General features: G+C 33.3%; 3 protein-coding genes across 5 annotated transcripts; 2 read left to right on the top strand and 1 right to left on the bottom strand.

Annotated features, from left to right (window-relative positions):
• The first annotated feature begins 1,484 nt into the window (after positions 1-1,484).
• Positions 1,485-6,500, top strand: LOC133301623 (glutathione S-transferase zeta class-like). Its single transcript, XM_061501271.1, has 11 exons — positions 1,485-1,592; positions 1,678-1,768; positions 1,857-1,913; positions 1,996-2,081; positions 2,184-2,255; positions 2,519-2,572; positions 2,703-2,778; positions 4,365-4,426; positions 4,770-4,829; positions 5,943-6,063; positions 6,262-6,500. Exons 1-10 carry the CDS (start codon positions 1,590-1,592, stop codon positions 6,039-6,041), a joined length of 660 nt encoding a protein of 219 aa, XP_061357255.1. The 5' UTR covers positions 1,485-1,589; the 3' UTR covers positions 6,042-6,063; positions 6,262-6,500.
• A 620-nt stretch (positions 6,501-7,120) lies between these two features.
• LOC133301625 (glutathione S-transferase zeta class-like) lies at positions 7,121-11,513 on the top strand. Its single transcript, XM_061501272.1, has 11 exons — positions 7,121-7,427; positions 7,527-7,617; positions 7,712-7,762; positions 7,914-7,999; positions 8,084-8,155; positions 8,250-8,303; positions 8,454-8,529; positions 10,078-10,139; positions 10,468-10,527; positions 10,884-11,004; positions 11,185-11,513. Exons 1-10 carry the CDS (start codon positions 7,425-7,427, stop codon positions 10,980-10,982), a joined length of 654 nt encoding a protein of 217 aa, XP_061357256.1. The 5' UTR covers positions 7,121-7,424; the 3' UTR covers positions 10,983-11,004; positions 11,185-11,513.
• Positions 11,514-15,205: 3,692 nt separating this feature from the next.
• LOC133301622 (uncharacterized) lies at positions 15,206-17,283 on the bottom strand. Of its 3 annotated transcripts, none has more exons than XM_061501269.1 (6): positions 17,242-17,283; positions 16,665-16,718; positions 16,299-16,551; positions 15,834-15,992; positions 15,534-15,680; positions 15,206-15,426 (listed from the first exon to the last, which is right to left on the bottom strand). In XM_061501269.1, exons 2-6 carry the CDS (start codon positions 16,697-16,699, stop codon positions 15,307-15,309), a joined length of 714 nt encoding a protein of 237 aa, XP_061357253.1. In that variant the 5' UTR covers positions 16,700-16,718; positions 17,242-17,283; the 3' UTR covers positions 15,206-15,306. The 3 variants fall into 3 exon arrangements, with proteins under 3 accessions (XP_061357253.1, XP_061357252.1, XP_061357254.1); XM_061501268.1 differs by lacking the exon at positions 17,242-17,283 and adding an exon at positions 17,036-17,138; XM_061501270.1 differs by lacking the exon at positions 17,242-17,283 and adding an exon at positions 16,984-17,080.
• Between the last annotated feature and the right edge of the window lie 2,316 nt (positions 17,284-19,599).

The following is a 19,599-nucleotide window of genomic DNA, read 5'->3' as shown; positions in this document are numbered from 1 at the left end:
AGAAAAACTCAATTTAAATCAGTCAGCTTCCCCCTTTTATATTGATGCAACCAACAGGTGATTGGAGGCATCTATTCCAAATTTCCAACTAGCGATCATGGAGTCATATTATGGTGTCATTATCTCTTAACACCAACTGAATGTATAATTGTATATGCATTGCTCCCCTGATCTAGTGTACAAGGGTCCGAGATTTCAACTGGGTTTGCCCTCGTTGTACAAAATAATCAGAAGGCGAGTAAAATGTAAAAAAGATCTTTTTTTTTTTGGTAAAGAATGTAAAAAAGATCTTACTATTGTTATCTTGAGTGATCCTAACCATATAATGAAAAAAAAAAAAAAAGATAACTAAAGATCGTGTAACATTCTTATTCCCTCATGAGTATTATTTGTGGAAAATCTTTCATTATAACTGTTATGCATTTAAGGTCACTATCTATCGTATTATTGTACATTAATAAGTCAATCAATCAAATAAACAAGTAATACATGGATCACATTTTTTATTTTTATTTTTGTAATAATGGAGCACATTTTTTGTGCTCAAGTCAAGGAGAGTAGGTACAATCTTTTCCAAAAGGAAAAAAAAATACGAGAAAAAACAATCATAAAAATAAAAATTGTATAAATGTAATTTTTTTTTCATATTTAATAAAAGATACATGAGTGTTGGATATATCTGTAATACGAAACTTATTTTCTGATATATCTGACCTAATATCTTGACACATGAGAAATGACAAATGGATACACTGGGGTGCAATTGGCAAATGACAAATGAGTCCTGATACTTGTATTGCCCATTACCCATCATTGCCTTATTGGGCCAACGGAAACCTCCAACCACAGCAGCCCATCTTTCCATTCCTGTTCGCCAAGTTCGTTTAATCCTGCCCGATAGGATTCTCCTCTTATTTCAAATTAAAAATAAAATAAAATTTATTTCCATCTAAATATAAAAAATAAAGTAATTAAATAGAAATAATATATATCAAATTTTTATTTGAAAATAACGCCACACACATCTAAAACTTTACTCAATTTATTTTGTGTTTTTAATATATTTAATTAAAGAAATTAAGTAACAATAATATATATCAAATTTTTATTTGAAAATAACGCCACACACATCTAAAACTTTACACAATTTTTACACGAAAAACATTATTCTTATGTGTAATATAAATAATGGCTTCGCTACTACAGATAAACTAATACGACGTCGTTTTGAGACGAAAATTATAGTGTTTTTTGTAGTTTTAATTTATTTTATAGGTATAATAATCTTTATATTTATATTTTTTTAAAATTTCAATATCAAAACGACATCGTTTTAAAAATAAATGCAGATAACTTCTCCAAAATATTTTTCCCATAAATGATATCTCTTTCATGCACCCGCATAAATGGTGGATCCCACCTAAACCTATCAGGACTGACATAAGAAAAGTGAACCCCTCTTGTAATTTTTTTGTTTTGTCTAGAGTTTTACCTAGAGTTGCCTACTGTTGAAAAGGACGTTTAGGCGAGTGAGTTCGTGCTTATCTGCTTTGAACTTGGAAGTATCAGCTGAGCATAGACATTGAGCGATGGTATGTAACTTTGATGCCTCCTCCATTTTGATTTGGTGTGTTTGATGATTATTGATTACTGATTATGGTTGTTTGATTTGAATAGGCTGAAGAAAAACAAGATAATAAGCTGAAGCTGTATTCATATTGGAGGAGCTCAAGTTCCTTCCGAGTCCGAATTGCTCTCAACCTCAAAGGTACTCTCTTATTCTCTTACTCACACAATCCACACTGTTTCTTTGTATGTATATCTCTGACTCTCTCACCTTTTTATTCACTATTCAGGGCTCCAATATGAGTACAAAGCGGTCAATCTGTTGAAGGGAGAACAATCTCACCCCGGTTCGGTTTGTTAATTCTTGCCTTAACCATTCCAACTTGTAAATTACAAACTAATGGATTTAATTCCTTTTCACATGTTCAGAATTTCTCGAGCTCAATCCTGTTGGTTTTGTTCCCGTTCTAGTGGATGGCCATGCTGTAATTTTCGACTCTCTCGCCATTATTATGGTCAGTCCTTTATTTCCATTTTCCAGATCTTAAATGCTTTCCATATTTCTTTTCAAATCTGTATATCTTCATTTGCATTTTTTTCTATGCATATGTATGCAGTATTTGGAGGATAAGTATCCTCAACAGCCTTTGCTCCCTTCTGATATTCATAAAAGAGCAATCAATTTCCAGGTACAACTCCATTCTCTTTCGCCAAAAAATAAAACTAATTAGCCCATACATATGTATTACTATCATGCTTGCCTGTCCAATGTTAAAGGGATGTCAATCATATCATATTCGCATTCAAATGAGAATTTTAAGTCTCATATTGTTGATGTTTCCCGTTCTCTTTCCCTCATTGTAAGCTGCATTATAAGAGTGGGGATGGGGAGTTTCAAAGCTATGTTTCTGGCCCTGTCACATGGATTCTCTTCTAATGATTTGATCCACAGGTTGCCAGTATTGTTTCCTCAACAATACATCCTCTTCATAACTTAAGTGTTCTGGTATGTATGCCACTTCTTCTTTTTTCCAAAATTATTGTTAGTTTATATATCTATTTTTTAATGAAGCAACCATTTCTGGATACTAGAGTGCATAAGATATGCTATTGTTATTTTGCTTTTCTGTTTCCAGAATTACATCGGGGAAAAAGTTGGCCCTGATGAAAAACTTCCTTGGGCCCAAAGTATAATTAGAAGAGGCTTCACAGGTGAGGTTTGACTAACTTGCTCACCCAGCACTTTAGAGAGGAAAAAAAAAAAGTAGCAAAAGAGAAAGTTCCGTAGTTAAGGGTCATGCATTTGTTCAAAGTTAAATTTTTTACTGTGATATACTAGCTTATTACCCATGATAACAGATCATTCATAGAAATAATGGGTCTGTTTGATTGTGTTCTGGTTTTTTTGTTTTTAAAACTGTTTTGTAAAACAGTTATGGAAATAGTTGTTTTCTATATTTTTTTCTTTTTGAAAGTTAAAAACAAAAATAGAAAATAAAAACAACTCAGACATGTTTTCTAAATTTGATTTTAAAAACAAAAAAACAGTTATAGTTTTCAAAACATTTTTTACAAAACAGATGTTGCCAAACGAGTTTTTTAGTTTTTTTGTTCTGAAAACTAAAAAACTGTTTTCCAAAATAGAAATCAAACAGAGCCAATGTTTACTCTCTCATTCTTGGTTCTATTGACCCAATTCGTCCTAAAGTGAAGAGCCAAACATGTATCCAAATGACCCGGAAAGGAGATGACCCCCAGCAATTAAAATTTTCTTCCTATACTGTGTATCCCTATTGGTGTTTTCTGCAATATTGAAAGTTTTTTTTCTTCTTTTTTTTACCTTCTTCTAAATGGAGCACATACAGAACTTGACAATCATATTGATAGTATGAATTTGAAAATAATTGTTGAACACTAGTTGAACACTACATCTCTTGATAAACATTTTGACTTAAAGAGGAATATATGACATGGACAAAAAATAAATGAGGAATGTATGATGATAACCAATTTCAGTCCCGTGTTCCAAATTATCCCTTACTTGGTAGTTCATGAGACTATTATTAACCAGCTGTATTGCTGATAATTGATATCTATCACAATCAGAGCTCAACTGTCTTGAGATGAGTGTTTCATTAAGTTTTGAGAATTAACTGTTCATAAAAAAGACTGAATTCAGCCAAAGAATATGAAGTGGACCTTTTGATTGGTAAAAGGTAAAGCTAATTGCCCATGTGGAAAGAACATTTGTTATCTTGAGCAGTCAGGTCTCAAGTCTTGACTAGTATCTTGTGTTGGAGGTTATGGGTTTGAGAGAGAAGGGTTTTGAGGTGCTTGAAGTATTACACCAAGAGGCATCAAGTTTGGAATGCTCAACAGTGTTACCTCCAGCTTAGGAAACCCTAGAGATAATGCAAGCTATTGGGCTCCAGCCCATATGGACCCAAATAACCATGATTTCACCTATTGAGTTTGTATGTGAACATACTATTGGACTGTATTATTAATATATCCAACATCTTGTAATAGACTTGCATGTCCTGTTAATAATAATAAAACAAAAATCACTTCCCACGAAATCCCGACTTGCTAGGGCAGGGGTGAAAGAAATTCTTATACACAATCTTATCTTTGCATTTTTGTAAAGGGGCGGTTCCTAGATTGCATGTTTTGTTAATGATTGAAGAAAATATTCATTGTGTTTTTTTTTTCCTTATGTTATGTCTTTCCTTACCAAATAAAGATTTCAGTGTGTTTTTGACTTAATCAAATGCTATTTACAATTACATGTGTTTCAGCACTTGAAAAGCTATTGAAAGACCACACAGGAAGATATGCAACTGGAGATGAAGTTTTCCTGGTATGTTGCTGATTATTCGAGTTCAATGATTTGAAAATTAAAAAAAGGAACGGATGACTCTTTCTCAATGGTCCAGTAGCCTAAAATTTTTGGCTAGTAATATCAAAGATTCCTATGTCTGACGGGATATAATGTAATAAATATATTTATGCTCTGATATTTTAAAGTACAATTTAAAATTTAAATCGATTTAACTCCAAAGTTAATGATCACAAGTTTTTGAAAATTAAAAGGATTAGCTATTGAAACAAGCACTAGGTTTGTATTCTTTTTGGAATATATTTATCAGCTTAATGTTGCACATTAGTTATTTATAATCTAACACATTGATTATCATTTGCAGGCGGATTTGTTTTTAGCATCTCAGTTATATGCCGCATTTAAGAGATTCAACATTCAAATGGTAGTATTCTGTCTAGGGTCCCATGTGTATATTTTATTTGGGGGAATAAAGGATGGTAATAAAACGTGTGCTTGCTATGATACCATTACTATAGCCTCTTTGATTAAAGATGTGATTTTCATATATCCCTTATTATAATTAAAATTTAATGCACGACACTTTCAGCCTTGTGTTTTGTCCACCCTCCAAAACAATATAGGCTATCGCCTACATGCCTTTGGCAGTTGCCTATCAGCTTTAGCTTTTAGTTGATTTATATTTTAATGATTAAGTACCAAGCCTTATTTAGTATCCTTTAAATCAAGCTAATAATATGAATGTGTAAGATGCAGAGTTAATCGTAGTTCTAGTTCAGATCTGTTTGATAGTAGGATTTCAAAGAAGTGCATGACTTTCTGTCTTGTACTATTTGTTGACTGTTTATAAGTTTGTAAAGTGCTTGTAATGGATGTTGTTGGGATATTCAAGTGTGATGAATTTCACATTGGCATGAGTTAAGTGAACTGTATATAAGTGGGGGGATCTATGAATCCAATGCCTTAAGATTTTAGGTTAAGATGTGGCGTCGGATCCACTTGCTACAGTTGGTGTAGCGTAGCCCATTGATGGTGGTGTCCTCCGCCACGGGCTTCCTCTAGATCCGCCTGACAGTGGTATCAGAACCGAGTTGGGCTCGGGCTAGCCTGGGGATTGACTAGAGTATTTGGGACTGGGTACTTGGTTGAGGGAGAACGTACCAATGTTGGGTTTTACACTTAATGTGGAGATTATTGGATGGTAATGGGCTGTATATCAATAGGGGGACTGTGAACCTAATGCTTTAAGGTTTTAGGTTGAGATGTGACGTCGACCCATTTGCTATAGTTGTTAGCCCATTGATGGTGGTGTCCCCCGTCACGGGCTCCCCGTGGACCCTCCTGACAAATGTTTATAAAACAAAACTGACAATTGGATTAGAAGGAGGATGGAGTTAATGATAGGGAGTTCAATTTGGATAGAACGAGTCAACGTACAAGTCTATTTTATAGTTTGCAAAATCTTTGATTGTATATTAAATTGAATTGCACAAATTCATCAAATGAGAACTTACTTTTCCCCTTATTTCCCAAGCAGAATGAGTTCCCTATTCTATCAAGATTACATGAGACTTATTATGAGATCCCGGCATTCCGGGAAGCTTTACCAGATAACCAGCCAGATGCAGTACATTAGTTGAACCGATAATTTGGTACTGGTAAGTGATCTCTAAAGCATTTCGGATATTTTGTAGAGCAGTTATATATTATTTAGTTTTTCGAATGTGTCAATGTTCTACATTATACCACTTTTTATTGGCTTTTGTTATCTTGGGCACAGTTTTTAATTTTCAATGCTTGATTTTAATTGATTGATCACAGAAATGTGACCTGATATTAAGTTGGAGAAATTGCAGGAGGAGGAGCTACCGGTTGGGCATCAGGCTGAATTTGTAAAAACGATGTAAGATACTTAATCTAGCAATAAGGTTGCCTTGTACAATATTTATTGCACTTGGCATCGTGGACAGTGGATAAATTAGTGATTTGCGTTGTAATTCCTTATGTTTGGTTTCCATCTCATATTCCCGATCAACGTAGCTTGATGGATGGTTCTTTTAATGGTCATGTTCCTACATTTAATATTTAAAGTAAACAAGTTGCCTTATTACTCCGTACCACAACCAAATCAGCAAGAGCGGAGTGTATAAAAATGGCGAACGATATTTGCACACTAGAAGCGCAGTATATAAACCATAACGGAGTTTTTTTAAATGTGCTATCAAAAGGTTGAAGAACCCGATCAAGTTTAAATACAATCATATAAGTCGGGTGTTCAAGATTTATGAACATGGAGGAGAGAAATTCAAACTCATCTGAACAAAATGGTTACCTTGTGTTCATTCAAAGATTTTAATGCATGTATTTTTTTATTTTTTTTATCTTCCTATTTTATTGGTTTATGGTGTGTTTGAGATTTGGGAGGAGGGCAAATCAAAAGACAATGAGGATTAAATAATAAGTTTTTTCTTTGGATGTTAAGATACTTTAGATCTTGTTGTAAGTTGTGTTGATCGGATAGTCTCTTATTTTTTTGGATACATTGGATCGTCTCTGAAGATGTGACTGATGAAGAATTTCAAATACCAGAATGCATATATACGCTTATAAAATCTATTATCAAATAGAAAAAATAGAATGAATCGTGCATGCAAGTTATTCTATTTTGTTTTTAATTATTCCAAGTGGTAGAGATATCGAAAAGGAAATGTATAATCTTAAATTTCTTCCGTCATCGGTAAGGAGATTTGAACTCAATTATTGGAAGGGATTGCAAATGAAATGTCAGTTTGAAAATTCAACTAAACGTTAAAAAATAAAAAAATTTAAAATTAAAACGAAATGCCAAAATATTGACTTGTCAACAGTTAGGTTGCAAAACATGGGATTAGTTTATTTAGGTGTGGTAATACCAACAGCAGAAAATGTATAATTTGCATCTCGAAGGAGGGGTCGTTCAAAGTGTGATAATAATACAATACCATAGCAGCTGCAGAAAAGAAAAACCAAGCTAACAAACATGGTATGTTATGGTTTGGCACCAACAAATTTCAATTTTTCTTTGCTGTGTGCTGCTGAGTGGTCATTGCTAATGCTTATTTCTTGCCCTTTGTTTCATTAGTCAACGGGTCAACCTGAAAATAAGCTGAAGCTCTATTCACACTGGATGAGCTCGTGTTCTTTTCGAGTCCGAATTGCTCTCAACCTCAAAGGCAATCTCTTATTCTATTGAAATGTAACAAATGTTCGTTTCTACCTCTTTTGCTTAAAACCTATGTCTCACCTTCGTATTTTGATTGTATTCAGGGCTAAAATATGACTACGAAACGGTCAATCTCTCGATAATTTCTAATCCTGGTTTGTTTTTTCTGTTTGACCATTCTTACGTTGTATCATGATTGCAAAATTGTAAAAACTATATACAATACAAGTGGTTTGAGTATACTAATTTGTGATTTTTCAATTCCTTCTTTGTGACCTTGCTCTTGTGGCTTTGACATATGTTCAGAGTTTCTGAAGCTCAATCCTGTTGGGTATGTTCCCGTTCTGGCGGATGGCGATGTAGTGATTGTTGACTCTTTTGCCATTATTATGGTGATTCCCTGATTTCTTTTACTTCCTTTCCCCATTTTTCTCTTCAGATGTCTTCATTTTCTTGTTTTCTACACTTACATGCAGTATTTGGAGGATAAGTATCCTCACAATCCATTGCTGCCTCTTGACATTCATAAAAGAGCAATCAATTTCCAGGTACAGCTGCAATTGTTTCAACTTGCAAAGCTTATATTTCAGAACTTTAACAAATGGCTTCTCTTCTTATGATGTAATCAACATTCTTCCCCAGGTTGCCAACATTGTTTCCTCAGCTATACAGCCTTTTCAAAACCGAACTGTAGTGGTATGTTTAAGTAAATTTTCTTAAATAAGAAAAAGTATGTAGATGTTACATTATTGTTCATATATTTCTGTTGTGAAATAACTTTTTTTGAGAATGCTGGAGTGTATGTCATACGTTTATTGTTATTTTCCTTTCCTTCCCTATTTGCAGAAGTACATTGGGGAAAAAGTTGGCTCTGATGAAAAACTTCAATGGACCCAAAGCGCTATTGGAAAAGGCTTCAAGGGTGAGGTTTGATTAAATTGCTCACCCATCATTTTAGAGAGGAAAAAAAAGCGTGATTGGAAAAGGTTTCAGGGGTGAGGTTTGACTAGGTTGCTCACCCACTTTAGAGAGGGGAAAAAAAAGTGTGATTGGAAAAGGCTTTCATGGGTGAGGTTTGACTAGGTTGCCCACTCAGCACCATAGGCGGAAAAAAAAGTAGCAAGATAATGTTCAGTGGTTAAGGATTATGCACTTATTTGAAGTTAGACGATTTATTTTGATATACTAGCTTAGTGCCAATGATGGCAGAATATTCAACAACGTAGGTTCTTTGTTCCGTAGATCCCATTTGTGCAAAAGTGATGAATCGAATGTTGTATCTAAATAACCTGGAAAGAAGACAATCCCATTAATTAGAATTTTCTTACTATACTTTGTATCCTAATGCTGCTTTCTGTAATATTGGAAGTTATTATTTTAAACGGAACGCACACAGAATTGACTATCATAACGATGGTATGAATAGTTAGCAGAGAACAGAGCAATTGAGGCTCTACTACTGGAACACTCCATCTCATGACACACATTTAGACTTAAAGAGCGACATTTGACAATAACCAATTTCTATCCTGTATTGCAAATTGCCTAAGTTGCTAGCTCACGACACGATCATTAGTTTATTGCTGATAGTTGATATCTATCATCGTCAGGACCTCAACTGTTTTGAGATGAATGATTCATTATGTTTTGAGAATTTACTGCTCATAACAAGACATCCCTGCAAACCTGATCTGAACCAAAGAAAACCTTTTGATTGATGAAAAGCTAAGCAACCAGGGCTATTAGGCTAATAGCCCTGGTGGAAAGAACGTCAGCATTCAGGTTTTGTCAGTTTGAAGAAGTTCTTCGCTGTGATAGTTAATTCCCACCCTTTTAACAATGAGATATATTTGTCTATTCTATATAGGTGCCTTGGGCCAGCCCTGGTGCCCAATCTACCATCCCACTACAGAATAAAACATCATTTTCACTCAATATTCCCTTGATTCCCTCACATGATCATATACCCATCATGAGCATTATGTCTCTTGTACACCTAGTGTGGGATCCACAGGCAATAATGGTGCTGGTGCTGAAAGCACTCGCCTTTTCAATATTCCTCAACTGACTATACAATACACGCTCACACGAAAGGTTGACTTTTTGCCTTCACTACTGAATTCTCTCGTGCACCTTTCCCTCCCTGCACTCATTCGCTAGAACCTTGCCTTAAACACACACTTCTGTCTACTCCTCCGTACTCTGGTGGTCTACTTCTGTTGAGAACCTCAGCCGACTTACTTGAGACCTGATTCTTTATGCCAGTGACTCTAACTCGGTCCATACAGTAAACCATTATCTTCCCACCTTGGGTCGAATATCGACTTAACTTTCCATTCTAGTACACTGTCTATGTTCTTACTATATTTGGAGTACTGAGTTCATTTAGTTTGTCCACGAATGAAATTTCAATTTTAAGAGGGTTTTAGGATTAATTAAATATTGAAATGCTATTTTACATGTGTTTCAGCACTTGAAAAGCTATTAAAAGACCATGCAAGAAGATATGCAACTGGAGATGAAGTTTTCCTGGTATGTTGCAAATCCATGGAGTCTAATAGGAACAGATAACTCCTTTTCCAGGGCCCAATAGCCTAAAAATCTTGGCTAGCAATGTGAAACATTATTATGCCTGTCAACAGGCTATAATGTAATATATGTACTTGTGCTCTGATCTTTTGGAGTACAATTCGAATGAACGCAGTTCAACTCCAAAGTCAAAGATCATATATTTCTGAAAATTGCTACAGCTAGCTATAGTAACAAACACTAGCTTAGTATCTTTGTTGGAGAATACTTTTCAGCTGCATGTTGCACTTAATAGCTATTTATAACCTAACACTGTGATTATCATATGCAGGCAGATTTGTTTTTGGCGCCTCAGTTACATGCAGCATATATGATATACAACATTGACATGGTATTATTCTGTCTTATTCTGTCCATGGTCCCATGTCTATCATTTGGGTGGGGAATAAAGGAGGGTAATAAAATGTTTTGAGTTGTATTGCTTTGGTACCGTTACTATAGCCTCTTTGATCAAGGATGTGATCTTCGTTGTCTTCCTTCTAATAATTGAAATTTTTAAGGGAAGGCAGTTTCGGCCTTGTGTTTAATAAAGCCATAGAGGGGTTTTTGAACTTTTTCTCTTTTAAAAATTGTTCATATAGACTAGCTTCCCATTATTATTATAAATAATGTGATCTGTGTCATATATTGAATTGTTTAATAAATTCATGAGATCACAACTTCCTTTTCCCTTTATTTTCTAAACAGAAGGAATTCCCTATTCTATCAAGATTACATGAGACATATAATGAGATTCCGGCATTTCGGGAGGCTGTGCCAGAGAATCAGCCAGATGCAGTACACTAGTCTAACCAATAATTTGGGAGTGGTAAGTGATCTCTACACAACAGCACCTGAGGCAATTTTTGAAAGCCAATATTTTTTATTTTACTAGTTCTGTTAATTTGCTGAAGTCAGTATTCTACAGTATATTAATTATAATTGGCTTTTAAGCACCATTTTTTTAATTTTCAATGGTTGATTTTAATTGATTGATCTTTGATCACAGAAATGTGACCTAATATTAAGTTGGAGTTATTGAAGCAGCAGCAGCAACTGATTCATCATCATATTAAATCTTTAAAAAAGATATGAGATACTTATTCTTGCAATAAGGTTGCTACGTGCAATATAACGGACAGCGCATAAATTAGTGATTTGGTTTGTAATGAAAAAGTATGACTAAAAGCCTTGTGTTTATTTTCTGTCTTATTCCTCGTCAGTATAGTTTGATGTTTGGTTCTTAATGGTCTCATGCTCCTACTACCTTTTTCTTTTCTTTGGGTGGGGGACCAGGGAGGATAATTTTCCTTAGAGCTTACACCCTCAAATCTACCTCCCATGGCTATGGAGACTCGGAGAGAACAAATGGAAAACTTTATTGAAAGGCAAAATCTTGGTGGTTCCTTTCTCCACTGGCGTCGCTCTAATCTTCTTGTCCATGCATATATCACAAGTGAGTCTTTAACAGGGGTTGATTGAGTTTCTTTTTTATCTAAAGATTTAAAATTGGACCGAACCAATGACTCAACGAAATAAGCAGGTTTGGTTAATAACATTAAAATAAAAAAGATTTGATTTGGTTTAAATTGGCTCAACTTGATGTGAGTTAGCTTTATTGTAGGAGCCTATCAGTAAACCTGAAAACTTCATAATTAATTTCTATTATTATGTTTTTTTTTTAATTTACTTAAATATTATTTTAATACAAATATTCACCTATTTTAAGTTGCAATTAACTTTAAATCTTTTAATATAAGTTAATTAAATAATATTTTTATATTTTATAAATAAAGAAATGAAATGCCCAATAGAGCTATCTGACTAACTTATAATCTGCCTATAGCTGAAGTGGACCAATAATTTCTCTATCCATATTATACATAGGCATACAATTGGCTCAGTATATAGCAAAATTCACACCCCTATGTTTTTCGATCCTTATTTGTCATACTTTTTGGTCGAAGATCTCTTTGTCAGGATCGAAAATCAATCAAATTCCTTTTGTAATTTTAGTAAATAACCCTCACTCACTGTACGCTATCGTCAATGCTTTAATTCCACAACGGCAAAATTGATTGGTAGGATTCGTAGGAACACACGGCACAAGCACATTTTCTGCGTAACCTGTGTTGTGTTGTGTTGTGGCTAAGTGCATTATAAAGAAACGTTGAGCGGAGCACAACAGAACCAAACCCAGAAAGCATGCACATACATGAGTAATAAGCCCATGCCACTGCTTATAAAGAAGAGGGGTTACTGTGAATTCCCACTACATTAGTTTCAATTTTGATCATCATTGCACTTTTTGCTGTCTTCACTAACTAATTCTCCCCAAAAGTTTAAGTTGTTTTATCACCGGGAAGATATATGAATTGTTTTATTATATTTGTTAAAAAAATTCTTATTTTTTTATTCAAAGTGTAGATAATGCGCATGTCTTTTTTTTGTTTCTTTTTTAGTTTATAAATTAAAAAAGGAATGAGGATAGCAAACATCAAACTCTAAGGCTCTGTTTGAATACTGTTCTGCAAAACAGTTTTTTAGTTTTCAGAACAAAAAAACTCATTTGGTAAGACCTGTTTTGTAAAAAATGTTTTGAAAACTATAACTGTTTTTTTGTTTTTAAAATCAAATTTAGAAAACATGTCTGAATTGTTTTTGTTTTTAACTTTCAAAAAGAAAAAAATATAAAAAACAATTGTTTCTGTAACTATTTTACAAAACAGTTTTAAGAACAAAAAAATCAGAACACAATCAAACAGGCCCTAAATCACTTAGTCATAGTTAAACAAATTTTTTTACCATTAATCTTTATAAAACAACCTCTTTTAAGTTTAAATTGTTAGGTGAAATGATTATTTACGTAATATTAAAGTCGTCCACATGACTAAGTGGTCATGAGTTCGATCCTCGTTATCCTCTACATTTTAGTGGAATTAGTTCAGCTCAAACTAGAATAAAAAAGAATGAATTTGTGTAATATCCACACTTCAAACTTAAAAAGCTCTAATGAGAGTGATATGTTAGAGAGAGATATTATAAAACGATTAAAGGCTCATCACTTATAAATTTAAATTTTTGGGTTAAATTGATTTTTTATATGATATCAAAGTTGACATGGCTAAGTAGTCATGAGTTTGATTATTACTATTCATATTTTATTAATAAAAATAAATAAATATTATGAAATTTATTAATTAAATATTATAAAATTTATTAGGACAGATAAGCTATACCTAATAAAATAGATAAGTTAAGAGCGAGGGGGCATCTATCATCATAAAATTAGGGGCAACCATTAAGAATGGAGTTAAGTGCAAACAAAAATTGATAGTTAAAGAACAATAAGAACGACAATAATGAAGGTGATTATGAATCACCTAAAAAAATATTGATATTATAATGATAAGAATTGTACATCCCAAATGGGATTATGGGAGACAGTTTGGAGCAGATTATATATATATATATATATATATATATATAGAGAGGATCCTTTTGACACCGGTGTCAAAAAAAAAGTTTGACACCTCATCTGAGAGCCGTTAGATTAAAAAAAAATCAACGATTCTGATTTGTAAGCATGTGACACCATTGATTTTTTTTAATCTAACGGCTCTTAGATGAGGTGTCAAACTTTTCCTTTGACACCGGTGTCAAAGGATCCTGCCTCATATATATATATATATATATATATATATATATATATGAAAAAATATTTTTCCGACAACTTGAGATAAGTTTATCTCCGGCTACCCTAAAACTACGTCGTTTTGTTTATTTATTTCCTTATATTAATTGATTCATCTTTGAATGATTATGATTCTTTTTTTTCTCTCTCTTCCTTCATTATCATTGATCCATCTTTGTACGGTTATGATTTATTAGCCGGAGATAAAATTATCTCCGGCAGCTTGAGAAATGATAAGCTCGTATATATATATATCAAATTTGATTAAGGGAACAAGTTCTTTATCTCTTGAACCAATAATTATTGTTTACATTATACAAGAAAATTTTATATCTAAAATGTTCTTACTGTGTAACATTGTTAATTGTATCAGAAATATTTGTGCAAATATATAAAGATAAATTGTATTGGTAACCTGATGGTTGACTCAAGTGGCAACATGAGCCAATGACAAATAAATCACCAAAAAGAATAGAGGTTTGAATTCGGACCTTTGAAATCAGAGTTAAATAATTGTCATATCATCTCATATTTCTACGAACTTTTTTTCCACTCAAGTTGTGAGATACCAAAGAAACTTGACTCAAAGAATTAATTAGGGTAATAAAAAACATAAGAAAATAATAATTGTATTGGTTTATTTTGTTTCTAGTATAGTTTGTACCATATTTTTTAAGATATGTATTATTTTACCAAAATTTCTCTATATTACTTTTGTATTATTTGTGTAAAAGTTATTTTTTCATTGTAATTTTTTGGATATGAGCTCTTATCATTAAATTAAAGCTATGCGTATCAGCAAGGGTATAATTTTATTTTTTTATTTTTTTTAAATTTCTCAAAATCATATTAAGCAATAAGGAATTGCATTATTAGCTGGAATGCTAAGCACACAAATTTTAAGAGAAACTCTGAACAGTGGAATCCAAATTTAACCCAATTGGTGAAATTAGAAAGTAAGATGCTGTCTTCTATTAAAATAGTTCCTTCCTGTTGTCCTTGAAATTAGTACTATGGGTATAGAATATCGAGTCATTAATCATATAGAGTAATCTAATTACCTAGTTTTATAACCATCTTGGCAGAAATTGCTAAATAGGGCATGTCTATTTCTGAGATTCCTTTATGCTCAGTTTAATATTGCACTTTATACATAGCTTTGACATTTTGTTTTTTTTTTCGAAATTTCTGTGACAAAGATTAGCCTTTGTCCGTTTTAGCGTTTGATACCATGAAAAGTGAAAATCAGAGCCCAAAGGCATCTTGCTTGCTGCGTTGTAATACGTATAACTACAAACTCAATTAAGTCACTATATTGCAATACTGAAATTGGCTCAATTGATTCTATTTTATGTATAATATAGTAAGTAAATATAAATGATGGGCGTAAATACTATACTAGGTTACACTCCCCGTCCTTCCAACTTTACAAAGTGATCATTTTTCACCTTCACTTGGACATGCTTGAGCTAATTTCCTAAGGTTTTCAATGATCATAACCAGTTTCGTGTTAAATCGATTGACAAAGCACTTGGGCAGCCATCCTGCAGGATCCAACTGAAAGAAAACAAAGCCACGAGGAAAAGTCAGCCAAGATCCCCATCTTGTACATATTGAGGAACGAAGAATGCAAAGAAAATTTTTATTGTATGAATATTAATTACCTGAACAACATAAGTGACTACACATGAATTATCTTCAAGCTTCTCTACAACCCATCCTGACTGTAGCAACAGTCCTCTGATTGCATTACTTTGCTTCGGATGTAACCCTGCAGCTATTTCCTTTGGTAGTGAAGCAACTGCTACCACCTACAAACCCATTTAACATTTTGCTCAATCATTTGAAACACAAAAGGTTCTGTTATTGAAACTATATCAGTTACTCACAATAATAAGTTCTGAGTAATTAAAGCAACCTAAGATATGCTTTATGATTAGCAGCATTTAAGTACTACTACTAACCAAGGTTCCATCTTCCATGGTTTCACGCCGTTCATAAACAATAAATTCTCTATTCCTGAAGAGAGGCTTTGAGTTATCTCCAAACCTAAGACGAATTATGCTGAGGTTGTCTTCAAGATCTTTTATGTACCTGGCTTCCACCAGATCAGAGTCCCATTGCTGCATTATTAAAATAAATGAAAAGCTAAGGTCAGATTGTACCTATAGTTCTGTTCTGTAGTTTCAAAATTTAATTCCTTAAGCAATTTCAACACATGACAAGGAACAAGCTAATCACAAACATGTAATGAATAAAAGAAGAAAGTAAAAGACAAGATAGCGTGCAATTTTTTGTCATTCCTATGGATGTCAGCCACAAACTAAGAATAAATATAGGATTAAGGACAATGCTAGAGACAAAAGTTTTCTTTTCTTTTCTGTTTATTCAGCTCCATGCATTCATTACATGAGAAAATTGATATTCACCTTTGCAGCATCAATGGCATTGGCCACAGTGATGAATTGTTGGGGAGAGACAGATCTAAGCACCCAACGGCTTCGAAAGGTGTGAAGTGAGCCTGACCTGCGTTTCGATATCTCTACTCCATTGTCAAGCGTAAGCACCTTCCATCCATCATTGCCATTTCCTCTGTTTGTGTCCGAAGCTGCCAATAACTCTTGTATGCAGCTTTCGCTTGCAAACTGCACATACCTTCTGAGGGAGTCCTCACTAATAGACCTTTAGAAAATCATGACGAGAGAGAGTTCAGTTCAAGAAATATGAAAATTCACAATAACGATGAACATAATATATTCTCTTGAGCAATCAAAATGTTTAGGTTTGGTATTCACCAGGATCGGCTGCAAGGTGCAGGACTGCTACTCATCTTATCTTGTGTCAATTGCCTGTAGGTGTTACTTTATGTTATGATATTAACACACATAGAAAAACGAAAGGGCATATATATAAGATTATATTTACAAATTTTTTTATTTACAAACTACACTGTGTCTGACCAGTCATACACTAATCAAGAGTGTATAACCGGTCATACTTAGTACAATTTGTAAACGAATCCTTCTTCGTATATATATATATATATAAAAGAGTTAAGAGGGAGGGTCGTGTGATGAGTGGTTTAAAGAGAGGCTGAGAAGTGCAAAATAATACTCCGTAGTGGGCAGAGGTGATTGCTGCACATGCAGTGCCAGAAGAACCTTACATGATTAGAACAATAAGCCTCTCTCTAGATAAAAAGAGAGATTCTTTTCTCCTAAAAAAGCAGCCAGAACAAGGGTAAGAAATATGATGCACATGGAGTGTTGGTGGCGCACTTTTGGGATTGGAGGAAAATAAATAAATAGATGTAATAGACACACGGGATAATATATAAGATTAGAGAAAAGCTAAGCTAGGAATTTCAATTACCATGCATAGTTTAACTTAATTGGAATTAATTTATGAGCAAAAGAACATATCCTTAGTTGATTAATTATTTGAAATGTAAACTGTAAGGGTTATATGATTCTTGCGAATAAAATTATATTCTTTTATTGATTATTCTCTGGAAAGGACAATCCCTACCACTTTCCAATGTAAGGACCCAGTCACGTGCCATGATAGAGCTGGACTGCATTCCAAACAGCAAGGCACGCAGAATCGGTCCCAATGAAGTCTTTGGCACGGTATTTAGAATTGTCCTTACCGTAACGTTCGGTGTAGTACCAACCACTAACTTCCCATTCCATTTCAGCTAAATACTTTTTTGTTTATTATATTATATTATATATGTTCTGAGATGTAACCAGACTTGTGTTGAATTCCACATGCTTGTAGTATGTGGAGTGCTTAAAGACGAAAGTGGGCATGGCCATTGGGTGCTCCTTCTTCATAAAATTAACAAAGTAACAGCAATGTTACGCCATGACAAAGTGATATATATACATATGTATAATGTAAATGACTTTAAAGCAAGAAATTGAACAAAGTAGCTAAATAGTATAGTTACAATATTCATTATTACTTCCACCTTATCAAAGATAAAACAAATAAATAAAGCAATGATTATTTCACACCGAAGAGAAAAACTAGTTGAATTCGCTGCAGGATGCTCTTAGCGATAAGGCTCCTCTCGTTGCTTCTGGCACAGCATTTTCAGCTGGTGCGAAGACAAGGCTCAAATCTTTTAGCCTCCGTGCATGCTGCATTTTTACATGGTGTTAAGCCAGGTTGAGTTTGTTAAGCCAGCAAGCATGCATGTAGTTCTTGTTTAAGAGAACAAGCATACTTTGTTTTCTGTCTCTTTTCCTTTTCTTCTTTATTTTTTGTGAGGTCTTCTTTAGAATCCACATCAGCCATGAGTTCTCCGTTCATGAACCTAAAAAACTAGCATACTATATGACAATTTGGTAGACCAAGAGTACAAGAAAAGAATTAAAATTGAAAAGAAATTTGGGTAATATTTGAAAACAGCAAATTCAAAATTGAAAATGGTATACAATGCCAATAATGAGTTCCAACTTGCTTAATTAGATAATTTTTCTCTTTTTGTATAAATCTAGATATCCAGGTTGTCCTGTTTCCAAGATGGCATACATTGCCAACTGATCCCACACTAAATTGCCAAGAAAATTTTAAAAAACATTTATGATAAAGCAGATCATCGGACTGCTTTTCTCCAAACCAATCATTACCCATATATCCAACAGAAAAAGAAGCTAAAAAGCGGAAGGGGGAAAGAATTATGAATATGAAGCTTACAAATTAAATATTCCTAATAGGATGTGTCTAACGACAACACTCATTTGGAATTAAGATGATCCACTTAAAGACAATGCCCACGGGAAAAATAATACAAAGAAGATTTTTTCCCCCATAAAGATATAATACAAAATCATTGACATAGTTTTCACTTAACCATTTAAGTTTTTGAATTAAAATGATTCTAGTGTTATAGTTTATTTTCACCTCCCATATTTTATTATTAAATGATTAAATATTATAAAAAAAAATGTCTGTGCATTGTCCACTTTTTAGTTCTAATTTTTGTTAACGATATGTTAAAAAGATATAATATAAAATTATTGATATATTGCTGAAATTAATGCACCCATGTTGCTCAATTTTGATCGGGCAACTCAGAGCAGACTTCTGAGCAAGACCCATGATCCCGTATAGGCAACAATAGTTTTGGATCATGTGAATTTGTTTAGATAATTTCTTTGGAGCTTTTTTAATTTATTCCATAATTTAAGGTATTTCAGTAATTGTTCGTTATTTTTTCTTTCCGCTATTTATTTGATTTTATTTTTTGTTTTATTTTATTCCACTTATTTAAAGTGTGAAGGGTTAATTTGGTTGTTTGTGTTGAATAAAAAAGAAAAATAATTTTCTCCTTTTTTTTTGTATATATTCTCCTTTTTATTCTTTCTGCATAGCTAATTGGATACTCCTTCCGTCATTAGAAATATTTCTTTACATTTTGCTTATCATGCTTCAAATCAAAAAAATGTTGCACAAATTTAAATAACTTGCTGAGGAAACAACGATCTTCAAAACATGACATTAGATTCATAATATTGTCATTTAGCCCACAAGTGAAGAAGAAAAGAAAGAACGGGCACCTGTTTCCCCCAATGGTCCGCCACATTTTCCCAATTAGTAAATTCTTTTAGAGGGTGTTTGGTAGCCGGTATTTTTCAGGATTTTCGGAAAAATAAATTTTTTTAAATTTTTAATTTTTGAATATTATCGTAAACTGAATGTTTTTATCATATTTCTGAAAAT

Source organism: Gastrolobium bilobum, unplaced genomic scaffold (assembly GCF_033153095.1).
Source record: "Gastrolobium bilobum isolate Gb01-03AN ecotype WA unplaced genomic scaffold, APGP_CSIRO_Gbil_v1 utg13393, whole genome shotgun sequence".
Taxonomy (NCBI): Eukaryota; Viridiplantae; Streptophyta; class Magnoliopsida; order Fabales; family Fabaceae; genus Gastrolobium; species Gastrolobium bilobum.
Note: the sequence above shows the minus strand (reverse complement) of the source record. Positions and strands in the feature narration are given on the sequence as shown.